We start from the raw sequence: 14,257 nt of genomic DNA, 5'->3' as shown, positions 1-14,257 counted from the left end.
CTTATAATCTTAAACCCTTTAAAGTTTTTAATATTTAGAATTTTTATAAAAGCTATGAACATTTATATGTATTTGTGTATGTATTACATGCTTATGGTGTTTCTAACGCAGCGTCTATGTGGCAGGACAGTAAACCTGACATGATTCTCTCCTCTGGCTGCCGTTATCAGTCTCACACTATTGTTTTCTTTTTTCTGAAAGTCTTGATAACACCATCCTGGAGTTTTTCTTTTATTATTTTAACAAATAGGAATGTCAAATAATAATTTGTTGTATTTTCCCATTCACTGCGCTCTAGGTTCACCAACTATGACGACTTCTGCTGTGAATCCTGGAAATATGAGCCTCAGAATTGTCATATCTGTGTTGTTTACCAGGGTGAGGGTGAGGGCGCGCGGTCAGTGCCCACCGGTCAGCTTGAGGATGTGGACTGTGGCCTGATCATCAGCAGTATTGGTTATAAAAGCCTACCCATCGAACCCACTGTGCCCTTTGACCCCCGAAAAGCCATCGTGCCCAATGACATGGGAAGAGTGCAGGGTGCTGAAGGTGAGAGGAGCATGAACTTGTCAAAATTATTAGCCCCCCTGTGAAATTGTTCATTATTTGTCAAATATTTCTTAAATAAGTCATATTTAGCATGGTGGTTAGCACTGTTACGTCACAGCAAGAATGTCATTGGTTGGAGTCCCAGTTGTCATTTCTGTGTGGAGTTTGCATGTTCTTCCCGTGTTGGTGTGGATTTTCTTCTGGGTGCTCTGGTTTCCCCCACTGTCCAAACACATGTGTTATATGGGAATTGGGTAGGTTAAATTGTCCGTAGTGTATATGTGTGAATGAGTGTGTATGGGTGTTTCCCAATGATGGGTTGCGGCTGGAAGGGCATCCGCTGCGTAAAACATATCCTGGATAAGTTGGTGGTTCATTCCGCTGTGGCGACCCCTGATGAATAAAGGGACTAAGCCGAAAAGAAAATAAATGAATGAATGAATATTGATTCATGTAGCAGAATCTCCCACTCTACACTGAAAAACCCCCCAAAAACTTAAAAAGAAGCTGGTTTATTATGAAAAATATAAGAATCTTTGAAATTGTATATAACTTTCCTTTGTGTAAATAATATATAATCCATAAAAGTAGCTGTAGTTTGAAATCATGTATTTTACCAACAGTGGTGGAAAGAGTACTAAAAAAATCATACTCTAGTAAAAGTACCATTACTTGCCTAAAAATGTAGTGCAAGTAGAGTAAAAGTATCTGTTGTAAATATTACACAACGTATGAGTAAAAGTAGCCCTTTCAAAAGTACTCAAGAGTAGTGATTGGGGAGTAATACGCTGTTAAAAGCTGATGCATTTACATGTAATTTGTGGATGTGTGTAAACGTAACATTCTGTAGTGCATTTAGTTATTGCCCAGCAGGTACACAACGTCATAAGACGTTAATATTAGGTTAGATTTAGGTTGTGATGTTGGGTGGCCAAAATTCAATGTCTAGCCGGTGTCTAAGGACAACGTTATTTTGATGTCCAATAACAACATCAAAAGATGTTGATATTTGGTTGATTTTAGTTTGTTAGAAAGTCATCAAAATCCAACTTCATATTGACGTCAAATACTGACATTTATTCTTCAGGTATTCATAGTGGTAACGTCACTCCAACGTCAAGCTGTAACATTATTAGACGTTGATATTTGGTTGATTTTTAGGTTGGACATCAGACATTGACGTCGTTGACGTTCAGTTCTGACATCAACCCAATTTTTCATTTCCAAACAAAATGCAACGTCCCCACGACACTGGGGTACAACATCATTCTGACATGTTGACGTCTTGTGCCTGCTAGCTGTTTAAGGCCATTTCAGTCATCATACAGTAAACATCCATCATCTTCTCATCACTGACATCCATCTAAACGCTCTCTGGGTCAATATTTGTAAAGATTTTGGACATCTTTTTGTACACTTTTAATGCTTCCAAACAGTTTGACAACCTCAAGATAAACATGTCTTGACGTAGTTCATTATTATGTGATTTACCTTCTATGTGTAATTTGATTGGACAGCAATCACAGGACTGATTTTTCTAATCCCCATAGACAGGAACAAATAAAGTAGTGACTGCAGGTTGAAGGAAAGTAGGAGTAAAAGTACAGATACTGCACTGAAAATGTGCTCAAGGGAAAGTAAAAGTACATGTTTTTAAAACTACTCAGTAAATTACAATTCCTGAGAAAAACTACCCCATTACAGTAATTTGAGTATTTGTAATTAGGTACTTTACACCACTGATTTTAATAAGTAGTTTACTCTAACTACAAAGACTTGATAAGAAAAAAACAAATGTTTACTTGTGAATACACCACTAATCATATTGCACCACTTAGGGTTAGGCCACAGCCATATCACCCTGCAGCCCAAGAGCTGTTACTCATTGAACTTAAGCAGTACCTGAATGGGAGACCACATGGCAAAACTAGGTCGGAAGTAGTGTTAGAGAGGCCAGCAGGGGGCGCTCAAACTGTGGTCTGTGTCCTAATGCCCAGTATAGTGAAGGGGACACCATACTGTCAGTGGGCGCCGTCTTTCGGATGAGACATTAAACCGAGGTCCTGATTCTCTGTGGTCATTAAAAATCCCAATGGCATTTCTTGTAAAGAGTAGGGGTGTAACCCCGGTGTCCTGGCCAAATTCCCTCCATCGGTCTCTCCACTCCACCTATAGCTGGTGTGCACATTGGTGCCGTTGTCCTGTGGCTGCTGTCGCATCATCAAAGTGGATGCTGCACACTGGTGGTGATATGGAGAGACCCCCGTCATGATTGTGAAGTGCTTTAGGTGTATGGACATACAGGATAAATGCGCTATATAAATACACACATTACATTACATTGCTTTTTTTAACCTTAAATGCCTCTCTTGCACAATACCTTGTACTATATTGTACTGTACAAAATAAAGTAGTCTTAGGTTATGTATATAGTCAACTATTGTTGTTTGCTTCAGTATGTTAGCTATCCAGTGTTGGATGTAATAGTTTCAATGTAACTAGTGACTGCAATTACTTTTCTGCAAATAAAAAAATTAATGGATTACGTTGAAATTTCAGGTAATTTATTTACTTATAGGGCCCTATCATACATCCGGAGCAATAAGGCACAAGACATGTTTTGCGTGATTTGTTGCTATTTTCAGACCAGTGCAACAGTAATTTTCATGTTTTGCACCCTGTTTGCACCATTTCATGTTTTTGCATGGACTCATGGGTGTGCTGGTCTAAAAAGGAGGTGTGTTTTAAGGAACTAAAATAAACCGTGCCATTGACCAACTAAAAGCTGCTCTAAAGTCCAGTGCAGATCGCGCTAATTGTGCAGATTCAAATGCTTAATACACACAGGATGTACAGCAACATTAAATACAAAAAATATTTAATACTTCGATATAAAAACCACTATCTCCATGCCTTCTTCATGCCTCCATGCTTTTTTTAAGTTCACTCATGACAATCTGCAACTGTATAATGTTATTATTATTTGCTGTTTTATTTATTATCTGCATATTTATATTTGCATTCATAAAAACAAATTTAGATTTGTTCACCTGTCTGGTTTTGGAGACGTCTGCATCACTATATGGGGCATAAGAACGGGACGTGTGTTTGGATATAACTCATTTTTTTGACCACACTTCATTATTGTTGTTCATTTATTAGTTTGCTGGAAATTAGAACTGAATTTAGAAATAGTTTTGAAACAAATCTTTGTGCTTAACAAACAAAAATTAAATATGTAGGCTGATGGATGTCTTCAGTGGAGTGCGTGCAACACCATTTTTTCATCCACCAAAGTAAAGGAGTAAAGTGTAAAAGTAAAGTAAAGAAGCTGAATGGAGGAGGCTCACTCTTTATCCTCACACTGCAGATGCTTTGTTAAATTGTTTTCTCGCTAGTAAAGCGCTCAGTTTTAAATTCAGTTTATACACTTACAAAGTCCACCATGTAAACAGCAAATGCTCCATGACATGACGTAACTGACTCTTAAAGGAAATGGGAGATGAGACTCTGATTGGTTTAATGCACGTCAAAACACGCCCATAACTCATTAAGAGAATAAGCTCAACCCTGTTAGACCATATGCTGCGGTGCAGAGCATATTTTTCCATCCTTAAAATAGCAAAAGTGGATTCGGACACATCCTTAATGGTTTTGCACCATGCGCTTTAGACTTTGCACCTAGATCGTTAAAATACAGCCATTAATATACTTGCTTTAATGCTGTGAATATATTTAACAGTTCGACATAAACCAGAGTAATTGTATCTTTTGTTTAACAAATATATTTTAACTAAATAATTCTATTTTTAACTAAGGAAGGTAAATTAAAGGTTTTAAGTTCATGAAAATATCTGGTATACATTCAGAGAAGCAGAGGATTTTGTATATGGACCATTTCAGTGTGATCATGTCATTGGCCCATGAACATTTCCTGCTTGTTATCAAACTATTTCATAACAAGAGGCAATTCAATCATAACTTAATGTCAAAGCAGCTATCATAACATTATTAATCAATTTCTGGCTCTTTTTGGATTGTTGGAAGCTACAGAAATTAGAAATGTAAAACAGGAAATAAGTTAGGACCATTGTTTTTGTTTACATCCCTCAAAATGGTCTATATATGTCCACATATTTTGCATAATAACTAAGAATATTCGATTTATTCAACAATTGCACAAGCCTTAAAAACAATGAATCAAGAAATGTGTTTGTGTATTATTCTTCAGGTCTGTACTGCAGTGGCTGGGTAAAGCGAGGGCCCACCGGTGTGATCGCCACCACCATGAATGACAGTTTTGATACGGCGCGTGTTATAATTCAGGATATGGAGACTGGAAAGCTGGATATTTCAGTCAATAAACCCGGAGCAGAGGCCATAACTGGACTTCTGCAGACACGGGGTCAGTTTCACTTACAAACAAAACATACCAAAACCTGTAGTGAGCTGCAGCGTCATGTAACTCTCAGAAATTATTATTTTAATTTGAAAAAATAAATAAATAAATAAAGGATTAGATTTTATTATTCTTTATGCATACTGAAGAATTGCATGTCTACTTTAGAAGCATACTCTATTGGCAGCACATTGTTTATATTGTTTATATATATATATATGTGTATATGTGTGTGTAAGTATATATATGTATATGTATATATATGTGTATGTATATATATATATATATATATATATATATATATATATATATATATATATATATATATATATATATATATATATATATGTGTATATGTATGTATGTATGTATGTATGTATGTATGTATATGTATGTATGTATATGTTTATATGTATATATATATATGTATGTATATATGTATGTATGTATGTATGTATATGTATATATGTATATGTATATATGTATATGTATGTATATATGTATTGTGGCGAGTATACTAATTCAATGTCGCCATGGTCCCAAATTCACCCCAGCTGCCTTCTCGTCACAGTGGATCAACCACAGCTGGGAGTCATTAAGGGACACCGATATAAGCAGCGTCGGGACAACCAAGGGTGAGCTTCATTCTACCAATGACTCCCGAGCTAACCTCTGTGTCTCTCTCTCTCTCCCAGCGGACTCAAGCAGCTAACTTGCTGAACCACCGACCAACCCATCACGGCCCCACTCTCTATCCCCGGAGCACCTGCACGCTTCCTGGCCAGAAGAGCACCTTTACACCCCTATCCACTGCACACTATACTTGTAAATAAATCACCCTCCGGGGAAAAGTCTGTACTACAACCCTCTGTGTGAGTGTTTTCCCTCTAACTCGCCACAACTGGTGGAGAATGCGGGCAAGAATAGAGTGGAATTAAAACACAAACAGACTTACCCGGTGGAAAAAAAAAAAAAAAAAAAAAAACCCTGCTGTTCTGACTGTTCCATTGTGTGTTACAGACGAGGCATCCGCTCTCTCTCTCTCTTCCTCGGGTGCTTTCCCGGAGACAGCATGTCCATGGAGGAGGTCATACGCCACCTAGCGGAAGTCACAACTAGACAGCAGAAAATCTCGGAGCAGCTTGCCGCAAGACAAGAAAGACTGGAACATCAGCTCCTCCAGGCGGCGGGACGGGTACCCCTCCCTGAGGTGAAGATAAATGCACATCAACATTTAACCAAACTCAGCGACCTGGACGATATTGATGCCTACCTTCACACTTTTGAGGTAATCGCAGAGAGAGAAAAATGGCCAGAAGAAGAATGGGCGAAGCTATTAGCCCCATTTCTGACCGGTGAAGCTCAACGAGCATATTATTCCTTAGAAGCCCCAAAGAATGATGATTATGGAGCGTTAAAAAAGGAGATTTTGGCCAGAGTGGGGCTCTCTGCGATTAGTGCAGCCCAGCAATTTGCCATCTGGACATATGATGAGAAAACTCCGGTGCGCACCCAAGCTGCCCAGCTTTCACGTCTCGGCCGACTGTGGCTATTAGGGGGGGACCCCTCCGGCGTCCAGGTCGCTGAGAAAGTGGTTGTTGAAAAATTGTTACGAGCATTACCCAGACGGTTACGCGGACTCACCAGTATGAGAAATCCGGGATCTTTAGCCGCTTTGGTGGAAGCTGTGGAGCTGGCTGAGGCTCTTGTAGCCCGCGATGCTGGAGAGAGAGCGGCTCTGCCACCCCGAAAGGCACATCCACCATGGCGACTCGTGGAGGGCACATCAAGACCAGTTAGCAGACCGGCGGTCCCCAGCCCTTTGGATGAGCCGATGCCCACGGAGCCACCAGTGCACTCGACCCCGGCCTGGCTCGCAGGATGTGTTGTACATCGTACCATTCCCCCCGAGGCCCCCTCCCGAAAAGTCTCTCTTGATGGGAAGATGCAAACAGCCACATTGGATACGGGGAGCGCCATCACACTGGTACATCCTGGGGTAATTAGACGAAGAGGAGAAAGCAAAGCCCGAATACCAATAACTTGTGTACATGGGGATACACGCTATGTACAAGCACAGAGGGTTACGATTGCAGCTAAGCCAGGTAGCTGGCCCGTTGAAGTGGGGGTGGTTCCAGATCTCCCTGTACCCCTCCTCTTGGGCCGAGACTGGCCGGGGTTCGACGAGCTCCTAGCACTGCATAATACTCCAACGGGGCGTCCTAGAAGACAACCAAAGGCTCGGGCCCGGCGGGACCGCCAGCCAGCATTACTGGCCACCGAAAGCGACAAAGGGGGTGAGTCTACAATTTCGCCTAATCTATATTTTGATCTTTTTCAACAGATCACTACAGGAGGCGATTTTGGGAGGTCCCAGCGAGAGGATCAAACATTAAAAAATTGCTGGCCACAAGTAAGAGCTGTAGATGGGAAGGATCGATTTCCCACCCCTCACCCCCTCCCACACTTTGTAGTCATCAGTGGTCTGCTATACTGCGTCGCAGAGAGGCGGGGGGAAAAGAAAACCCTGTTGGTGGTTCCAAAGAACAAAAGGGAGACGGTATTAGAGCTGGCACATACCCACCCAATGGCAGGGCATCTAGGAGCAGGAAATACGGTGAAAAGAATCCGAGACCGATTTCACTGGCCAGGACTTGAAGGAGACGTGAGAAGATACTGTCAAGCCTGTAATACCTGCCAACAAACGTCTCCCCACCGACCTCCCCCCAGCCCTCTAATACCATTACCCATCATTGATGTACCCTTCACCCGCATTGGTATGGACTTGATAGGGCCTTTGCCGAAGTCGGCCCGGGGGCATGAACACATCCTTGTAATCCTGGATTATGCCACCCGTTATCCCGAAGCAATTCCCCTGAGGAAAGCCACATCAGCCGCAATCGCAAAAGAATTATTTTTGCTGTGCAGCCGTGTGGGAATACCGGCGGAAATATTGACTGACCAGGGCACGCCCTTTATGTCCCGGCTGATGGCCGAACTCTGCCGCCTCCTGAAGGTTAAACAACTGAAAACATCAGTATATCACCCTCAAACTGATGGACTCGTCGAACGGTTTAATCAAACCTTGAAACGCATGCTCCGCAGAGTGGTGGCAGAAGACGGGCGCGACTGGGACATCATGATCCCGTACGTGTTATTTGGCATCAGAGAGGTACCCCAAGCGTCCACAGGGTTCACTCCATTCGAACTGTTGTTCGGCCGACAACCCCGTGGCTTATTAGATGTGGCCAGACAGGCGTGGGAACAGGAGCCAGCACCCCATCGATCGGTAATTGAACACGTACGGGACATGAGGGAACGCATAGACAAAGTAATGCCTATTGTCCAAGACCATTTGCGCGAAGCCCAACGCGCCCAGCAACGAATATATAACCGGCCAGCCCAACCAAGAGAATTCCATCCGGGTGACCGAGTGATGATTCTTATACCCACCACCACATCAAAGTTCTTAGCGTCATGGAAGGGTCCATACACGGTGGTTGAGAAGGTGGGTCCGGTAAATTATAGAGTACGTCAGCCGGGACGAAGGCGGGAAGAACAACTCTATCACATAAATCTAATGAAACGTTGGATAGCACCCCCTGGCACCCTGGTGGCCTTTACAGAGGAGAATACACCAGTGGTCCATATAGGAGAACAGCTCTCGGCTGCCCAGAAGGGGGAGCTCCAGGCCCTGGTTGGTCAGTTCAAGGATGTGTTCTGTGAAAAACCGGGCCGAACGTCAATCATACACCATGACATTATTACCCCACCGGGCACCATCATCCGGCAAAGGCCTTATCGAGTGCCAGAAACTCGCCGGCTGGCTATAAGCACAGAGATCGAAAAGATGTTGAAGTTGGGGATAATCGAACCTTCACGCAGCCCGTGGTCCAGTCCTGTAGTAATGGTACCGAAGCCCGATGGCACCCTCCGCTTCTGTAATGACTTCAGAAAGCTGAATGAAGTGTCCAAGTTTGACGGGTACCCCATGCCCCGGGTGGATGAGCTGCTGGACAGACTGGGTGGAGCCCGATTCATTTCGACTCTGGACCTCACCAAAGGTTATTGGCAACTGCCCCTTAGTCCGGAGGCCAGGGAAAAAACCGCATTCTCTACACCCGGAGGACACTGGCAGTACCGGGTTCTTCCCTTCGGGCTCCACGGGGCCCCAGCCACATTCCAGAGAATGATGGACATCTTGCTGCGGCCCCACCAGCCATATACAGCAGCTTACCTCGATGATCTGGTTGTCCACTCGGAGTCATGGGAAGAACATCTATCCCGCCTGCGGCGGGTGCTGTTGGATCTACGAAGGGCCGGACTCACAGCAAACCCCAGAAAATGCCATCTAGGTCTAGAAGAAGCCAAGTACCTGGGTTTCCATATAGGAAGAGGCCTCATTCAACCCCAACAAAGCAAAGTCCAAGCACTGCAAAACTCCCCACAACCAACAACAAAAACCCAGGTACGTGCATTTCTGGGGTTAGCGGGCTACTATAGATGTTTTATCCCTAACTTCTCATCCTTAGCCAGCCCGTTGACAGACCTGACCAAGAAGGGACAGCCGGAGAGGATAAGATGGAGCCCAATAGCAGAAAAGGCGTTTCAGGCACTAAAGACAGCACTCACATCTTCTCCAGTACTACACGCACCAGACTTCAGCTGCCCCTTCATCCTTCAGACGGATGCTTCCGACTCGGGCCTGGGGGCGGTCCTCTCCCAGGTCCATGACAAAGAAGAACACCCCATAGTATATATAAGTCGGAAGCTGACAACAGCAGAAACCAAATACGCGACAGTGGAAAAGGAGGCCCTGGCAATCAAGTGGGCAATCCTGGAGCTGAAGTATTACCTGTTAGGAAGACGGTTCACCCTTGTAACAGATCATGCACCCCTCCAATGGATGGCTACGGCAAAGAATAATAATGCTCGGGTAACCAGATGGTTCTTATCGCTCCAGGATTACCACTTCAACGTTCAGCATCGAGCCGGGGCCTCCCACGGAAACGCGGATGGACTGTCACGTTTATGGTCAGGATGGGCAGGTCTGTCAAAACATTCACCCCCTCCTCTCTTAATGTGTTCATATTTTCATAGGAAATCTCGGACCACGACGACACTAAGGGGGGGGGGATGTGGCGAGTATACTAATTCAATGTCGCCATGGTCCCAAATTCACCCCAGCTGCCTTCTCGTCACAGTGGATCAACCACAGCTGGGAGTCATTAAGGGACACCGATATAAGCAGCGTCGGGACAACCAAGGGTGAGCTTCATTCTACCAATGACTCCCGAGCTAACCTCTGTGTCTCTCTCTCTCTCCCAGCGGACTCAAGCAGCTAACTTGCTGAACCACCGACCAACCCATCACGGCCCCACTCTCTATCCCCGGAGCACCTGCACGCTTCCTGGCCAGAAGAGCACCTTTACACCCCTATCCACTGCACACTATACTTGTAAATAAATCACCCTCCGGGGAAAAGTCTGTACTACAACCCTCTGTGTGAGTGTTTTCCCTCTAACTCGCCACAGTATATATATATGTATATATGTATATATATGTATTTATATACATATATATAATATATATATATATATATACAGTTAAAGTCAAAATTATTAGCCCTCCTGTGCAAAAATAAAATAGCCCTCGTCAAATATTTACCAAATGATGTTTAACAGATTAAGGAAAGTTTTCACAGTATTTCCTATAATATTTTTTCTTCTGGAGAAAGTCTTATTTGTTTTATTTTGTCTAGAATAAAAGCAGTTATTAATTTTTTTAATCATTTAATCATTTTAAGGTCAATATTATCAGCCCCCTTAAGCTATATATTGTTTTCCGATTGTCTACAGAAGAAAACGCTATATTCTTTAGATGTTTTATGTTGTGCGTTGACTTGTATAACTCCAAAAAAGAAATAAAACATGATTAATGGAAATAATTAAAAATAAAATCATTAAATTTTATTTTAATTACTTATTTCATTGTCTCTCAGAATGAAAGCTGTGACTTCTGGAGATTCTTTCACCAGATAATAATCTCAGATCTGTCATTACACAAATGAACCATTAATATTCTCAGAAAAGAAGGAAAGAACAATCTTTTCCATGTCATAACAAATAAGTATTTGTTTTCCCCAAATAAAATGTTTGGGTGTGTGCAGGACAGCAGAGACAGATCTCCTCTGTGATTGAAGAAAAACCCACAGAAAAACCCCTCAACACTGCAACTCCCAATATTGCCATACAGATGTCAGAAAGTCAGAATTATTCACCCTCCTGTACATTTTTTAAATATTTTCCAAATGATGTTTAACAGATTCAGGGATTTTTCACAGAATGTCTGATAATATTTTTTTCTTCTGGAGAAAGTCTTATTTCTTTTATTTCGGCTAGAATAAAAGCAGTTTTTTAAACAATTTTCAATATTATTAGCCCCCTTAAGCAATATTTGTTTTGCATTGTCTACAGAACAATGTTATATAATGATTTGCCTAATTACCCTAACTTTACCCTAATTAACCTAGTTAAGCCTTTAAATGTCACTTTAAGCTGTATAGAAGTGTCTTGAAGAATATCTAGTTAAATATTATTTACTGTCATCATGGCAAAGATAAAAGAAATCCGTTATTAGAAATGAGTTATTAACACTATTATGTTAAGAAATGAGTTAAAAAAAATCTCTGTTAAACAGAAATTGGGGGAAAAATAAACAGGGGGGCTAATAATTCTGACTTCAATTGTATAATTAGTCACATATTAATAGGGCCAGACAGAATCTGCGGTATTTTTTTGCTATTTCTGCTGAAAATTTTGTAAAAAATCAGCGGATTTATACAGAATGATTTTAGTATCTGAAATAAAAACTTGACTACACTATAGCAAAGAGAAACTCAAAGCTCTATCTGGACAAATTAGATAATAAATGTAATAGGTGTTCACAGACCCCATGCAACCTCACTCACATGTTCTGGTCGTGCCCCAAATTGTCTGAATTCTGGCGGTTATTTTTCAAGGCAAGCTCAGATATCTTGGACATTAATCTAAACCCAAACCCTCACATCTCTATTTTCGGAAAACCCCCAGATGATTTTCATGTCAAAAACATTCAAAATAATGTCGTCGCCTTTTCCTCCCTTGTTGCTCGCAAAAGAATTCTTTTGATGTGGAAATCGCACCGACCACCCTCAATCAAAGTTTGGCTACATCTTAAGTCTTTTAAAATTGGAGAAGATTAAGTTCTCTCTCAGAGGCTTTATACTCACTGGAGGCCACTACTAGATTATTTTGATGATTTAACACATCTGGAAGTGATTATTTAAGAATTCATTTTATGGTCGGAATTATTATTATTATTTTTTATTTTTAGTCTAGCCTTTTATTCTCCGGAACTGTCATGCCCTAAACTAGACGCATCGGTTCAACCCCAGCACAACTAAAGCTATAATAACCAAGAAGTAGGTAGCACATTATTATTGATGTAACAAGCTAATGATATTTATTTTATTTATTTATTTGAAATGATTTATATATTTATCTCAAATCGTACTATTATCATTATTTTTGTTTTATTGTTAATATTTTATTATTTATTTTGTTTTATTACTCTGTCTTCTGATATACGTTTTACAAGAAAAGTGGTTATGTTTATGTATGGGTGGGGTGGGCGTGGGGTGTCGGGGTTAAATGTTTACAAAAGTGTTCAAAAAGAAAAAAGCAGAAATTGGACATTTGTATAAAACAAATGCTATCCACTTGTGTTCAATAAATAAAGTTTATTTTAAAAAAAAGAAATAAAAACTTAATAAATAAAATTAAAAAATAATTTTTAGCTTTTATTTAAGTTTACGATGCAAATCCAATTAGATCCACTTATTTGGCAAACAAAGTAAGTCTCTCATATAATATCTCTACTAAAAGACAGAAAATATGACTTTATAAACTGTTTTGTAAATAAATCATATGAACATTTTAATATTACTATTATTATATCACAATAATGTTAGTGAAATGAATTTAGTAAATAAATAGACACAACGATGGGCTAAACATCTGTGAAAATCTGAGGATTTCTATGTGTGCAGATTCCGTGTGGGCCTACAGTACATATTAGATATCAGAGTTCATGTATTCACCTTATTCTCCGCGTACGAGTAGCTGCAGCCATTTGAATAATTTTGGCTCGAAACTTCCGGTCTCATTCACTTCCATTCATTTTTAGACGTTAAAAACAGCTCGTTTGGCTGCTTGGTGTTAAAAACTGATATTTTCTTATTATATTATTCTACTTTGTCTGTATTGTAATGCAAACACTTGTTTGTAGAGTAAGTATTGTGACCGTTTTTGCCGTTTATTATTTCTAGTCATTTCTCCCATAGGCAGCTGAATCGGAAGTTCTAAAACAATCGCAAAAACGCGCGCACTTCCGCATTGAAGAATAAGGTCAATACTTTCAGAATTAAAATGTAAAAAATCTGTCACCGGAGCGGTACTTTTTAAAAGCTACACTTTTGTACCATACAGGTGGACATTAGTACCTTTAGGGTAGAATTTTGTACCTTTAATGATCACTTTTGTACCCTTTAATATTCACTTTTGTACCTTTAAGTTACTCTGAGGTACACATTTGTACTAAGTTTAAGTATACTTATAGTTAAGTATTAATATGTACTTTAAGTACCTGTTTTGAAAAGTACCACCCCAGTGACAGATTTTGTACCTTTATTTCTGAGAGTGTAACATGAACTCTGATATCTAATATGCTACTGAACACAAATACATAAACGATGTGCTGCCAGTAAAGTATGCTTCTATAGAAGACATGCAAAGCTTCAGTATGCATAAAGATTAATAAATAATATGCATAAATATATATATTCATAAACATTATTGGGCAAAATAGTGCATTTTTAATAGTATAACATGGTATGCTAGGTGGTAAATATCAATGAGTAAGTCTATTTAAGCATTATCACTGACGTATGATGCTATTTTAGTGCCATATAACATGTAATAATCAGACATTTGACACAATGTCATACAGTAATAAGATTAATCTAACTCATTTACATTTTAATAATATGTTATAACAGTGCATAGATCATGCTTTTTAATATGTTCTGCAAAGTGGAGATTAAGCATAATATTGCATAGAAAAAGTCTGAGTAATATCACAATAATGACAGCAACGACAGGTATAATTTTTCATAATTATTCTAATCCTCATCATTATTAATTAAGTGCATTTACGATCTGAAGAGATCAGGAGTTTTCATGAAAGTGCATTAGTCACACTTGACAATAA

The 14,257-nt window shown here is 40.3% G+C and overlaps 1 protein-coding gene across 3 annotated transcripts in view; it reads left to right on the top strand.

The window, feature by feature from the left end:
* The window catches only part of fdxr (ferredoxin reductase), a 53,219-nt gene that overhangs the window by 35,589 nt on the left and 3,373 nt on the right, over positions 1 to 14,257 (top strand). For 2 of the 3 annotated variants that reach the window (XM_056468963.1, XM_056468962.1), the window contains exons 11-12: positions 378 to 549; positions 4,781 to 4,954. In XM_056468963.1, coding sequence (XP_056324938.1) covers positions 378 to 549; positions 4,781 to 4,954 — 346 coding nt within the window. Of the gene's footprint in view, positions 1 to 377; positions 550 to 4,780; positions 4,955 to 5,643; positions 5,813 to 14,257 lie in introns of those variants that run through there. The other variant, XM_056468964.1, reaches the window with a different exon arrangement.

Source organism: Danio aesculapii, chromosome 12 (genome assembly GCF_903798145.1).
Source record: "Danio aesculapii chromosome 12, fDanAes4.1, whole genome shotgun sequence".
Lineage (NCBI taxonomy): Eukaryota > Metazoa > Chordata > Actinopteri > Cypriniformes > Danionidae > Danio > Danio aesculapii.
Note: the sequence above shows the minus strand (reverse complement) of the source record. Positions and strands in the feature narration are given on the sequence as shown.